Source organism: Gekko japonicus, unplaced genomic scaffold (assembly GCF_001447785.1).
Source record: "Gekko japonicus isolate JY-2015 unplaced genomic scaffold, Gekko_japonicus_V1.1 scaffold2569, whole genome shotgun sequence".
In the NCBI taxonomy this organism is placed as follows: Eukaryota; Metazoa; Chordata; class Lepidosauria; order Squamata; family Gekkonidae; genus Gekko; species Gekko japonicus.
This window is the reverse complement of record NW_015176053.1, coordinates 37,681-51,173: the sequence shown is the minus strand read 5'-3', so window position 1 is coordinate 51,173 and position 13,493 is coordinate 37,681. Positions and strand designations below refer to the sequence as shown.

Genomic DNA, 13,493 nt, shown 5'->3' with positions numbered 1-13,493 from the left:
CAGCAGGATCCTCCTGTGCGGCTGTGAGAAAGGCAAACTGTTCTCGCGTCATGCACAAACACAAACACACTGCTTTGCCAGGTCTCTCCTCCGACCAGCTGTAAGCAAGGAAGGCTTAGCCTAGATATGCCCATTATGTTTATTTTTGGACTAGAGTTAAGACACGGGTGCCCCCATGGGCACAGACTTAAAGGTGGCTAGCATAAGAATATAAATAGACAGCTGAAATTAAAAGCAAACTGATGCTGAAACAAAGAAACAGGTAACACATCAGTAGAATTAAATGGAAGAGTTGTTTGGGGGGGGGGTTTAATGGTGGTGGAAAGTGCTATCTAGTTGCAGACAATTTATGGCAACCCCGTAGGGTTTTCAAGGCAAGAGAGGCGGTTTGCCCATTGCCTGCCTCTGCATCACGACCCTGGATTTCCTTAGTGGAGTCCCATCCAAGTACTAACCAGGGCCGACTCTGCTTAGCTTCTGAGATCTGATGAGATCAGGCTAGCCTGGCCAAGAGCCCATGTAAACAGAACTTGCCATCTGGCACTAAAAAGAGCCTGGAGGGAGAATGTTCCATTATCTTGGTGCCAACACGGAAAAGGTCCTGTTTCTGGGAGCCTCCCACTCAATCCCTGAAGGTGGGTGCCCCCAGAACAGGGCTTCTGATGAGGCCCTTGGCAGGCAGGCAGACTCAATACCCGAGTTCTAAGCCGTCGTCCTAAGCTGACAAGAATAAACTTGATTCATTTGAAATGAGGTATTGGAGGAGAGTTTTATGGATACCATGGCCTACCAAAAAAGACAAATAAGTGGGTTCTACATCTAATCAAGCCTGAACTCTCCCTAGAAGCTAAAATGACAAAGCTAAAGTTATTATACTTTAGTTGTATTAAAAGAAGTCAAGAGTCACCGGAAAAGACAATAATGCTAGGAAAAGCTGAAGGCAGCAGGCAAAGAGGAAGACCTAACTGTTGGAGTGAGGCGACTCAACATGCCTGGACACTGGGGAGGGTATAGGTGTTATCTCCTTGAATGGGAAGCTTCTCTTTATCTTGACCTGGGAGCTGCCTTCTGACCCCTCCTCTCTTTCTCTCTCTGTCCTCTCACTCTCTGCACATGGCCTTCCATGGAGACAAATGTCTCTGCAGGTGTCTTCTATAGAGACAATGCCCTCATTCTCCCACACGCATGATGCCAGACAGCTGGCCATTTGTGATAGGGAAAGGACTCTTTAGATTAGGTTTCTCTCTCTTCTTTTGACTGCAACCTGAATGTGAACTGGATCTACTTCAATAAATGTAAGTTTGCCCCTTTTTTTTTTTGCTATATACTTCTTGGGAGATTTATTTACTATGCTCAGTATTGCGTTTCTGTAACTGGACAAAACTCTGCTATATTAACCAGATATCCTAGTACTAACGTGAGATGGATGGACTCAATCAAGAAAGTCACGACCCTCTGTTTGCAAGACCCGAGCAAGGCTGTTAATGATAGGATGTTTAGGAGGACATTCACTGATAGGACATTTAGGAGGACGTTCATTTATAGGGTGGCCTTAAGGCAGAAGCCACTTGACAGCACTTCACACACACAAGCCATTGTAGGGCTTGAAAGGTCATTTCCGAGCAAGGGCCTCATGCAAACTGAAAATCAGCATAGATCTTTATGCACAGGAATGATATGTTCAATACAGCAAGCCCCAATTAACAACTTGGCCGACAAGTTCTGAACCAGCTGACATTTCTGGACCCAACTGTAATCCTGTGGGTGCACATAATGCCTAGAGGGAGCTCTCTGCGGCATGTGCTAAGTCTGTATTACAAAACTCACATGGCAAACATTGCAAATTATGTTTTTAAGCACAAAAAGCACAATGTCAAACAGTACAAGAAACCTCTCTCTCTCTCTGCAAAATGAATAGTGCTGTATAGTGTATGAAACAGCCCTCTGACCCTTAAATTAAGAAAAAGTAACAGATTGTCCATGTGACTTTAATATCCCATCCATAAATTGTAAACTATGTTGCCTGTGAAAGCACGATGCGCCTTCTCCAGTCTCCTAGCTCATCCTGAATCTCCAAGATGGGGGAATAGTCTATTGTTCTGAATCCATTTTCTTTGGTTAAAGCATTCAGATTAATAACAGCACTGTCTCTGTTTCTTGCGAAACTGGAAAAGTAAGGGGATTGCAAAGGGCTGGTGCAAAGGCAGCTGTAAAAGGATCAGTGCACCAACTTCTGAAGGCAAGCAATCTTTTTCTACACACACACAATACCCAGACTAACCGCCACGACTGTATCTTTGACAGATCAGAGACTGAAAAGTCAGAGAAGACATATTTAGGAATCATGAAGAGATTATAAAAATATACCCTGAAGGAGGAGAGATAACCGACGTCAAATACTTTGAACCCTACCAAGTTCCACAGAAATGCTTATTATTTGGTTATTGACTGAATGGTGAAGAACCTCTAAGAGGGGCTGGATTTGGAGACAGGTGGAACCTGCCTGCTCGAACCAAAAACAGAAGGGGTCCAATGTCCTCTGAAAGCCAAGCCCACCTAATCTATATTGGACTTTGGGGAATAAATGCTCCTCCTTGGCATCGCCATTTCTGCCCTACTTGGCCGTAATGCTTCCTACTCATTATTCCTTCCCTCTCTTTGTAGAAGAAGGTTGGGGGTGTATTCTCCTGTGCAAGTGTCCTTTGGGATCCATGTCCCATCTCTCCAAGTCTTTGGCAGGTTGTGGGAACCCAACTGCGTGGCAGGATATGTTGCCTGCTCCTCTGTGGAATACTCGGTTGGACACGTGAAGCCGCCTGAGATGGAATCAGACTCTAGAGTCCAGGGAAGCCAGCCTTGCCAACTCAAACCAGCAGTGGCTCTCCGGGAACTCAGGCAGAGGTCTTTCCCATCAGCTGGGACCTGAGCGCCCTGACGGGGAGAGCCCAGGCGAGCCCAATCTCGTCAGATCTCAGAAGCAGTGTTCCCTCTAAGCTGAGTTAGTGTGAGCTAGCTCACAGTTTCTTAGCCTCTGGCTCTCACATTTTTGTCTTGGCTCAGGGTGGAGGGCTCCAAAGCAAACTGATTTATGCAGCAGCCAAATGGCTCGCTCACAACTTTAACGCCGGCAGCTCACCAAGTAGAATTTTTGCTCACAAGGCTCCACAGCTTAGAGGGAACATTGAGAAGCTAATCAGGGTCAGGCCTTGGCTAGGAGTTGAATGGACCTCCAAGGAAGACCAGGGTCGTGACGCCGAGGCAGGCAACGGCCAACCACCTCTGGGACGTCTCTTGCCTTGGAAACCCTCCCGGGTCGCCAGAAGTCAGCTGTGACTTGACGGCACTTTCCCATCCCCAGGACCTGAGCCATAACTGGAGGTCGCAGCAGGGACTGAGCCCTCACGCCCAGCAAATGCACTGCGCCGCCGAGCCACGGCCCCTCCCCTGCTTTCAGGCAACATCGGTTGTGTGATCTGGATTTGGGGGGGGGGGGAGACCGAATTGCTTGAGCAGCACAAGGTCGAGGAAAACACCGCCTCTGAATAGCAAGGGCCGCGCTCCAAACGCGCGCTGCCAAAAAAACAATTGCAAAAAACTAGTTGTTGTTTTCTTCTTCCCCGTTTTAAAAAAACCGAAACAGTTTCAAGTTGGTGCCAGGCGCCGGAGGGAGAAGGGATGCTACCGCTCGCCGCGCCCGCCCGATTCCCCAGCGAGCCCTCCTCCCTCTCTCCCTCTCCCGGCCCTTACCTGCCCTCGCCCGGGGAAGTCCGCGCAGCAGGAGGGCCAGGAGGCAGATCAGGGGGCTCCGGAGTCCCCGGGGCTCCGCCGGCCTCGCCATCCTCGGCGCCGGGCTCCGCAGGGCGCTCTCCGGGGGGGATTCCCTCGGCCGCTCGCAAACTCCTCGCAGCGCTGAGCCCAGAGAGAGAGAGAGAAAGAGAGAGAGAGAGAGCGCCTCCTGGCCCCGCCCTGCTCCCTCCCCAGTCGCAAAGCGAGCCCCGGGCTGGGCTGGGCTGGGCTGGGTTGGGCTGGGTGGGGGGGGGCGCCGAAGGGGGCTTCCCCTGCACCCCAGCTCGCGAGGAGGGAGGGCAACCCAGCCTTTCCCACGACCTCCCCCTCCACACCCCCTGGGCACGCGCGCCAACACGCCTCCGCGCCCCTTCGGACGACACACCCCAAAGTGGAGGCGCGAAGGAAGCGGGCGGACCGAGTCCCTCGCAAAGCAAACGCGCCCGGGAGGGAGCGCGAGCCCGGTTGATCCGAAGGATCGTACGTCCGAGGAAGCCTGCAGAGGACCCGCGCCCCGATCCTCGGCCGGCTTCCTCGGAAGTCCTGTTCGGTGCCGCCGGGCTGGCTCCCAAGTTGAGCGTTGCGGGGATCGAAGCGGACGGCGGGTTCTAGAGTCCAATGCCTCCTCTAAGCTGTGGAGTCTTGTGAGCAAAAACTCTACTTTGTGAGCGGCTGGCATTGAAGTTGTGAGCGAGCGATTTGGCCACTGCATCAATTCGTTTGCTCTGGAGCCCTCCTTCCTGAGCTAAGACAAAAAACGCGTGCGCTGGAGGCTAAAAAACTGGGAGCTGGCTCACACTGACTCAGCTTAGAGGGAGCACTGCTCTAGACACCCGCGATGACACTGTAATCAATCGTCGGTTGAAACGGACACGAAAAACTCTCTTTTCGCGCCGGCTGGTGGTCTCTAGACGCCGGCCCCGGATACTGTCATAAATCTCCCCGTTGAAACTGACACGAAACGCTCGGTTTTCCGTGTCGGACTTTGGGCAGATTAACGCGGCCCTCCCTCCGGGGTCGGTTTCCTGGCGAGGAAATCCTATTGATCTTGGTGGAAACGGCTTCCAAAGAAGAGAGAGACGCCGAGCGCATTCCCTGTACATAAATATAATCTCTCCTCACCCCAAGCCTCCCCCAGCCTCATTCATGTATACAAAGGGACTCCATCCAACAGGCACGATGCAGAGCCGCACGCTTCCCTGCTTTTTCTCTCCATATGTGCACACCCAAGCACTTAATTTCTGAACGGACCCCTGCCAGAGCTCAAGAATGTCTGGAAACCGCAATCGCAGAAGCCCCCTAGCCAAGGTTTGCTTGGAAGGCGGACAGCTTGTTGAGGCTGAGCAGGTCTCTGGACCAGTGTTTCCTCTAAGCCAAGTTAGTGTGAGCTAGGTCACAGTTTTCTAGCCTCCAGCTCACACATTTTTGTCTTCGCTCAGGAAGGAGGGCTCCAGGGCAAACTAATTGATGCAGTAGCCAAATCGCTGGCTCACAACTTTAATGGCAGGAGCTCACAGAGTAGAATTTCTGCTCACAAGACTCCCTGGTTTAGAGGGAGCATTGCTCTGGATTATGCCTGGATAGAAGACCCTATGAGAACACTGTGCAAGGGGCAAAGCAAGAGAGGTGGTGCATAAATGTGCCATGTGGACTGCATGGTCGTGCATATGCGGGGGCTGGCGTGCACTTTGGGAGACAAGTTCTCTGTGCATGCTCAAAGGCACTTCCTTATTGTTGGGTATTTGCATGTTGAAAACACTCAATGTGTGTGTATGGGGTTAAATGTCTGTTCTGTTGTCACAGGAAATCACCTGCCTTTGTGTTAGCCAATGTTAGCTTAGATCTGCTAGCCCACGAAAAAGCATCCCTGTTCTGAGAGTTTGATTGGGAGCAAAGTGTTAGTGTCTTTGCATTTTATGGCCCCTCTTCCCCTCTTTGTTCTGTTTGGTGAAGAAGCATGTTAGAGAGTGGCCATTACGTCTTCTAGTCTTGTACTTAGAGTGAGAGGATGTAGCTTATATAGCTCTGTTGTTATTTTCTCCCAGTTACCCTCCCCTATGGTAGAATTGTAGTAAACTTTTATATTTTTAAACACACATGGACTCTGGGTCTGATTATTGAACTCTGGCATCGCTAAGCTGTTTTATTCTCTGCTGAATCTTATAAAAACTCCAACACTTATTGAGGTCATCAGTACCCCACTTTTCTCCCCAAATGGGGACCCAAAGTGGCTTACAATGGTCTCCCCTTCTCCCTTTTATCCTCCCAACTTCAGGCTGAGAGAGAGTAACCAGCCCAAGGTCACCCAGCGAGCTTCCATAGGTGGAGGAGTGATTTGAACCTGACTCTCCCAGTCTTATCCTAGTCTACTTTAAACGGTACACCCACACTGGCTTTCTTTTGCATTAGCAACATATCCCAAGACTGGACAGTGAAAAAGGGTTCTGGGATTCAACCTTACTGGTGCTATATGCTTACACATACACAACTCCCCCCCTCTCCCCCCCCCTCTCTCTCACACACACACACACACATCAATACACCCCTGTTTCTCACGCCAGTCACTGAGGCCAATGAGGCTTGTCTGCTTCCTAGCTTCTAGGCTCATTCTGTGGGAGAGTTGCCAGGTGGGCCTGGAGTTCCCCTGGAATTACCACTGACCTCCAGGCCAAAGAGAGATCCATTCCCCTGGAGAAAATGCTTGCTTTGGACCATAAGAACATAAGAAGAGCCCTGCTGGATCAGACCAGTGGTCCATCCAGTCCAGCGTCCTGTCTCACACGGTGGCCAACCAAGAGGGGAGGCAGTTTAAACTACCTTCCCTTGGCTTGCGCGGGCACCTCGTGGCTGCAGGGAGCCCAGGCAAGCAGGCCCTTGGACAGGCCAGGGAAGGCATAGGGAGGCATTTAAATGCCTCCCCGATCCTTCCAGGGGCCCCCCTGGCCTGCCCACCTCAGAGTCGCGAGGGGGGTGTGTCGCTCTCCAGGCCTTCCCTCTGTAGCCACGCACGCAAAGGTTTTGGCTGTAGTGGATGTGGCCAACTCTGAAGCCAGCCGGAACTCTGTTCCTGCGCGTTCCTGCCCAAAAATAGCCCTTCGAATAGTCCATCTAGTCCAGCATCCTGTCTCATACCGTGGCCAACCAGAGCACAGAATCTAATATGGGAGAACAGGGTTTGATTCCCTACTCCTCCAACTGCAGCTGCTGGTGTGACCTTGGGTCGGTTACAAGTTATCTCAGAGCTGTTCTGAAAAGAGCAGTTCTCAAAAGAGCTCTCTCAGCCCTGCCTACCTTGGGGGGGGGGCTGTTGCGGGGAGGGGAACAGAAAAGGATTATTAGCCGCTCTGAGTCTCCTTCGGGTAGTGAAGGGTGGGGTATAAATGCAATCTCTTCTCCTCCTCTTCTTCTTCCCCTGTAGGGCCAACAACAGGGCACAGAGGCCGAGGCCTTCCCCTAATATTGCCTCCTGGCTCTGGGATTCAGAGGATTAGTGCCTCTGAACGTGGAGGCTCCCCTCAGCAACCATGGCTAGTTGCCACTGATAGACTTATCCTCCATGGATCTATCTAATCCCCTTTTAAAGCTGCTTATTCCTGTGGGCATCACTCCACCCTCCGGCAGCGAATTCCACATTTTATTCACTCTCTGTCTCAAGTAGTATTATTCTCAATTCCTCTCCTATTAATCCCTAACACTGAGTTTGCAAAGAAGGTGGTCTCCAGGACATCATACCCCACTGGCATTAGAACTCCCCTCCCCAAATCTCCAGGAATCCCCATACCCAGAGCTGGCAACTCCATTCCCTGGATCAATGGAGGTCAGCCGGGCTGCAGGGACCTTGCAGTCGTATCGACAGGGGGCTGGACAGCTCTGCTACTCTTACACGGCATGGAAGATTCAAGATCGGCAGAGCAAGCATGAGAGAATTCCCAGCCAGCCTGGTCCCCTTGCAGATTAGAGGGGCTTCTGAGGGTGGGGCCTTCTCTAAAATCCTGCTAGCATTATGCTTGGCGGGGTGAGCCCCCGGGAGCCCTCAGCCCAGACACGTTGGGACACCGTGTTGGGAAAACTGGAGAATGAAAGCTATGCAGCTGAGCTCCCCTCCTCTGTTTTCCCCCAGACCCAACCGGGAAGGAGAGCTAGAGAAGGCCCCACATCACCCACGGCTGGGTAGTCCCGAAGCAAAGTGCTGCGTCGGGGGAGGAGACCTCTGGGCTGTGGCTCCTCCTCCCCACCCCTCCCCACCTCTCAAACTTTGAATACTCCTCTCAATCAGTGCTTCTTGGCGCCGGCGCCGTTTCTGATATTGCCCCAACGGAACGTTTTTTAATGTGCACTTTGGAGTCCTGTGGCTTGGAGCACCTCCAGCCCAGCAAGTTGGTTCCCTTCCGTTTCTAACCACAAGGAGTCCCACTCTGGCCTCGGGGCTTCCCTAGCCTAGGCTCTGCCAGTGGGCTTGAGGCCCAAGAACATGGCGCACCATGTTGCATGCGCCGCGGGGGTGGGGATGCCAGAGAAAGGGTCCAAAGGGAGAAGGCCACAGTATGGGCAGAGACTCCTAGCATGGACATTTCTTTACGACCGAGCCGGCTCCTGTGTCTTTAAAAGCAGGCCCGCATAAACACTCCCACCATGAAACTTGGAGTGTGATTAGGGTTCCCAAGTGCCTGGCAGTGGCTGGAGATCTCCCGGGAGTACAACTGATCTCCAGGTGACAGATCAGTTTGGGACTGTTCAGTTCAGAAAATAGATGACTAGGGGGGGGGGACAGGATAGAGGTTTATAGAATTATGCACAGGATGGAGAGAATGGACAAAGATACATTTTCCTCCCCTTCTGAGAATACTAGAACTTGGGGGCACGCAATGAAGCTGATGGGCAGTAGGTTCAGGATGGACAAAAATAAATACTACTCCCTTGTCCCCCTACCGTTTCCTTAGGCTCTTCTCTTTCAGCTCACTGCATCCTCCAGCAGCCACTCTGACTCCCGTCTCCCTGTCCTGAAGCTCAGCTGACCTCTTGTGACATCATAATAAAGGTCAGCTTCACTGTGACATCAGCACTGCCCAGCCAATCACTGAAAGAGGTTTTTTTCCCCTCACCACTGTCTGATGGGAAGTAGGTTCAGGACTGACAGAAGGAAATACTACTTTACACAGAGAGTGATTAAAATGTGGCATTTGCCGGCAGAGGATGTAGTGATGGTCACAGAGGATGTAGTGACGGCCGCAGGAATAGACAGCTTTAAAGGACGATGAGATAGATTCATGGAGGATAGATAAATCTTTCAGTGGCTACTAGCCACAGTGACTGAGGGGAACGTCCACATTCAGAGGCACTAAACCCCTGAATCCCAGAGCCAGGAGGCAACATCAGGGGAAGGCCTCGGCCTCTATGCCCTGTTGTCAGCTGTCCAGAAGAACTGGTTGGCCACTGCGTAAAACAGGATGCTGTACGAGAGAGACTATTGGTCTGGTCCAGCAGGGCTTTCCCTATATTCTTATGAGATCAGTTCTCCTGGAGAAAATGGCTACTTCGGAAGGTAGATGCTATGGCATCATACACCCCTGAAGCCCCTCCCCTTCCCAAACCCCATCCTCCCCAGACTCCACCCACAAAATCTCCAGGAATTTATAGGATTCAACCTTACTGGCAACCCTAGGTGGGACCTTGGAGTGGACCAGTCACTTGTATGAAAAAAACCTGACAGACAAAAGGAAGGACTGCTTCACTCAGTGAGGGATTAAGGCATGGAGTTGGTGGCCAGTGGATGTAGAGGTGAGCACTGGCAGAGATGGTAGAGGCAGTATCGCATAGTGGTTAAGAGTGTCACGTGGGACTGGGAGGCCCAGGTTCGAATCCCTTCCTCTGCCGTGGAAGCTCATTGGGTGAACTTGGGCCCAGTCATACACTCTCAGGGCCAAATTAGGCATAGTGGCATCCCCGTGGCCGCCACGATGACACCACCCTCATTTTTTTTAAGCACCCGGAGGGGATTTTTTATTGATTTTTTTAAACACTACAAAAACTAGAACAGAAAAAAGGGAAAGGGAAAGCTACATATAAGGGAGAAAGTAAAGAACCCACTACTAACTAAAAACCCAAGAGAGGAGATCTCCAACTAGCTTTTTATACTTCATTCAGACTTTTCATCTTTGTACTTCTTATGAACTGTGTCAATCTTTTAACCCTTTTAACCATCCCCAGTTACATTTAATTGCCCAATCACATTGCCCCCCATCATCCCCTGGAACCAAAGTTCTCAAAGGCACAATTCAGAGTCCTTCAGCCTTTACTTCTTCTTCTCTCTCTTCTGCAGTTTGTAGGAACTTTTCGGGGCTGATGCCCCCTGCTCAGACAAAGAGTCCTCACCAGACGAACCAGTTTCCAGCTCTCCACTGGACTTATCATCCTCTTCTTTTTTCTCGTCCTCTGGCCTTCCCAGCTGCTCCTTTAGAAACTCTTGAGCTTTAAGAACAGAGTCAATCTTGACCTTCTTGGCAACACCACCCTCATTTTAAAGTGATTTAAAGATGCTGAGGGGCCCCAGTCTTGATTGGTCCTGCAACACAGCAGTCTCATCCCCATCTCCCCCAGCTTTTCAAGTGCTGAAACAGCTCCGGGGGTGCCATTCAGCCATTTATAAGGTGCCCGGGGAGGGGGAGAACACGAGCACCTCAGCCCTGGCCCCTAACTAGGGTGGGGCTATTGGGGCTCACCCTCCCCTCCCTTAAAGGGACAGCCCCACAAGATTCCTTTCCTCCCTTGCCGGCGGAGTCTTCTCCCTGCTTGCTAGCAGGAAGTAGACTCCGCCATGGTAATAGAGGCCAAGCAGCCAGGGCCCCCCCCCCCCCCCCCCCCGTGGTGATCCTCTGAATATCAGGGCTAGGAGGCAACATCGGGGGAAGCCTTGGCCTCCTTGTCTTGTTTATTGTCCATCCTCCGCAGGGTGCCTGGTTTGGCTGCTGCGTGAAGCAAGATGCTATGCTAGATGGACCACTGGTCAGCCCCCATTCTCATGCACTCTCAGCCTAACCTCCCTCGTGGGGATGCCGGCCTCCAGGGGGCACCTGGGGACCCCCCAGAACTACAGCTCATCTCCAGACTGCAGAGATCAGCTCCCCTGGAGAAAATAGCTGCTTTGGAGGGTGGACTCTGTGGCATGGTTCCCCACTGAGGTCCCTGTCCTCCCCAGGCTCCATCCCCCAATCTCCAGGAGTTTCCCAAACTGGATCTGGCAACCCCAATTTCTTTGCCCGTTGCTGGTGGGACCTGGCAACTCTACATCCCTTGCAAGGCTGTTGTAAGGACAAATTGGGGGGAGAATAGCATATGCAGTCTGGAGCATCTCGGAGAAAGGGCGGGATGAAAATGCACAGGCGGATCTCAGGGAAAGCTTCCCCGGCTTGATTTCTGCAGATTCAGGTGAGCGGTGTTCCCTCTAAGCTGAGTGAGCTTACTCACAGGTTTTTAGCCTCTGGCTCACGCATTTTTGTCTTCGCTCAGGAAGGGATGGCTCCAAAGCAAACTGATTTATGCAGCAGCCAAATCACCTGCTCAAGACTTTAATGCCAGTAGCTCTCAAAGTAGAATGTCTGTTCACAAGACTCCACGCAGCTTAGAGGGAGCATGGCAGGTGAGTATGCGGGGCATTTATTCCCAGCTTTTTAATCCCACCCTTCCTTCCCAGAGTTTAGGGCAGCACCTCTGGTTCTTCTAAGTGGGCCCCAGGGCCCTCTCGGAATTAGAACTGCTCTCCAGACTGCAGAGGTCTGTTGCCCTGCCAAGAAGGGCCGTGCTGGAGGGCATACGCTCCCCCCTCTCCCCAAATGCCGCCCTCCCCAGACACCCCCCAACTCCCCAGGAATCTCCCAAGCTACAGGTGGCAACCTTAGCTCCTCCTCCCCTATTTTTCTCCTTGCAGCATCCCTGTAAAGAAAGCCTGGTTGAGACAGAGAAAGGGAGAGAATGTGTGTGGTGTGACAAAGGCTGCTTCAAAGCAAGCTGGGATTTTGAACCTGGAATTCCCTGGATCCGGTCAGCACACGAACCACTACTCTGTGCAGGGATGCCAGCCTCTAGGTGGGGCTTGGAGATCTCCCAGGATTAGGGCTGATCTCTAGACCACAGAGATCAGTCCCCTGGGAGAAAAGGGCTGTTTTGGAGGGTGAACCATACGCATTATAGTAGGGTTGCCAGATCCTGGTTGGAAAATACCTGGAGATTTTGTCGGTGGAGCCTGAGGAAGGCAGAGTTTGGGGAGGGGAAGGGACTGTTGGATCTTGTAACTTGGCATGCAAGAGGATCTGGGAGGGAAAGGGTTAAGGGAATTCTCTCACTGGGGTACACCTGGCAGTTGGCCCCGCCCTCTCATCGGTCAGATGTTGAGCCTCTTTGGCCCTTGCTTGCCTTCTTGTTTCATATTACATGGGACCTTCTCTCTCTTACCTGGGATTGGAGAGGTAGCAAGTTGACCTTTTTGCAGTTAATCTGTTCACCATAAGCTAAATGGACCTACATGAATATGTCACGTCAGATGTGCTTCTCTTTTTGGGAGTAAAATTTCTTTCTCCTGTTACCCCTGAAGTCAGGTCATCTTTGTAAGTTGTTTGAACAGCGTTTCCCCCTTAACTGGGAATACATGGAGGATCGGCGAGACTAAGTAAACCTTCTGTGCTTCCAAGGCAAAGATATATATTTTGAGTTAACCCAATAGCGACTTCAGTGGGGTATAAAACAATACAGTTGTCAGGCTTCCCCAATCAAACACTCAACAACGTTCCTTCATGAGTTTCGGTTTGTTGAGGTTAGTAATGGAGATACCATGAGCTCCCGTGTCAGGAACGACGGGTAAAAAAATGGTGGTTACAGTTATACCCCCTTCAAACCAGACCCCCTGATGTGTTAAACCCAATAAGCAAGCACCTGCGAGAGCGCAGGCTAAAAGCAGCAGTTAGATTCCCAGCGGGAAAAGCATACTAGGCAGAGGCAGCTCTCCAAGGCCACCTGACGTGATAACAGAGACAGAGAAGGGGGGGGGGGTTGAGCAGGGAGAGTGTGAAGAGGAGGAGGCCAAGCACCCCCTCCGCATTCCATTACATGGCAGCATTAGCTGATAACAGTCTGCCCTCCTCAATGGCTGCTTTCTCCAGGTGAACTGTTCCCTATTGCCTGGAGCTCAGTTGTAATCCCAGAAGGTCTCCAGCCACCACCTGGAGGTTAAAAAGTACAACAAACACCGTGTGAAACAAACCACTAGATAATATAGTAATAATAACAAAAGCGCTCTTTAAAGGTAAAGGTTTCCCTTGCTCGAAAGCCAGTCGAATCCGACTCTAGGGTTGCGGTGCTCATCTCCGTTTCGAAGCCGAAGAGCCAGCGCTGTCCGAAGACGTTTCCGTGGTCATGTGGCCGGCATGACTAAACACCAAGGCGCACGGAACGCTGTTACCTTCCCACCAAAGTGGTACCTATTTATCTACTTGCAACATCTTGCTTTCAAACTGCTAGGTTGGCAGGAACTGGAACTAGAGACGAGAGCTCACTCCATCATGCAGCATCTGGGTCTCGAACTGCTGAACTACTGACCTTTCACAGCCTGCAGTTCAGCTTCTTAACCACTTGAGCTCTATCTGTCTGTCTGTCTGTCTGTCTGTCTGTCTGTCTGTCTATCTATCTATCTATCTATCTATCTATCTATCTATCTA

General features: G+C 51.4%; 1 protein-coding gene across 1 annotated transcript in view; it reads right to left on the bottom strand.

The window, feature by feature from the left end:
* The window catches only part of LOC107123443 (collagen alpha-1(XI) chain-like), a 203,520-nt gene that overhangs the window by 174,841 nt on the left and 15,186 nt on the right, over positions 1 to 13,493 (bottom strand). The window contains exons 2-3 of the mRNA XM_015426692.1: positions 4,230 to 4,347; positions 3,748 to 3,909 (exon numbers count right to left, since the gene is read on the bottom strand). Of these exons, the coding sequence (XP_015282178.1) occupies positions 3,748 to 3,909; positions 4,230 to 4,347 (280 nt within the window). The remainder of the gene's footprint in view (positions 1 to 3,747; positions 3,910 to 4,229; positions 4,348 to 13,493) is intronic.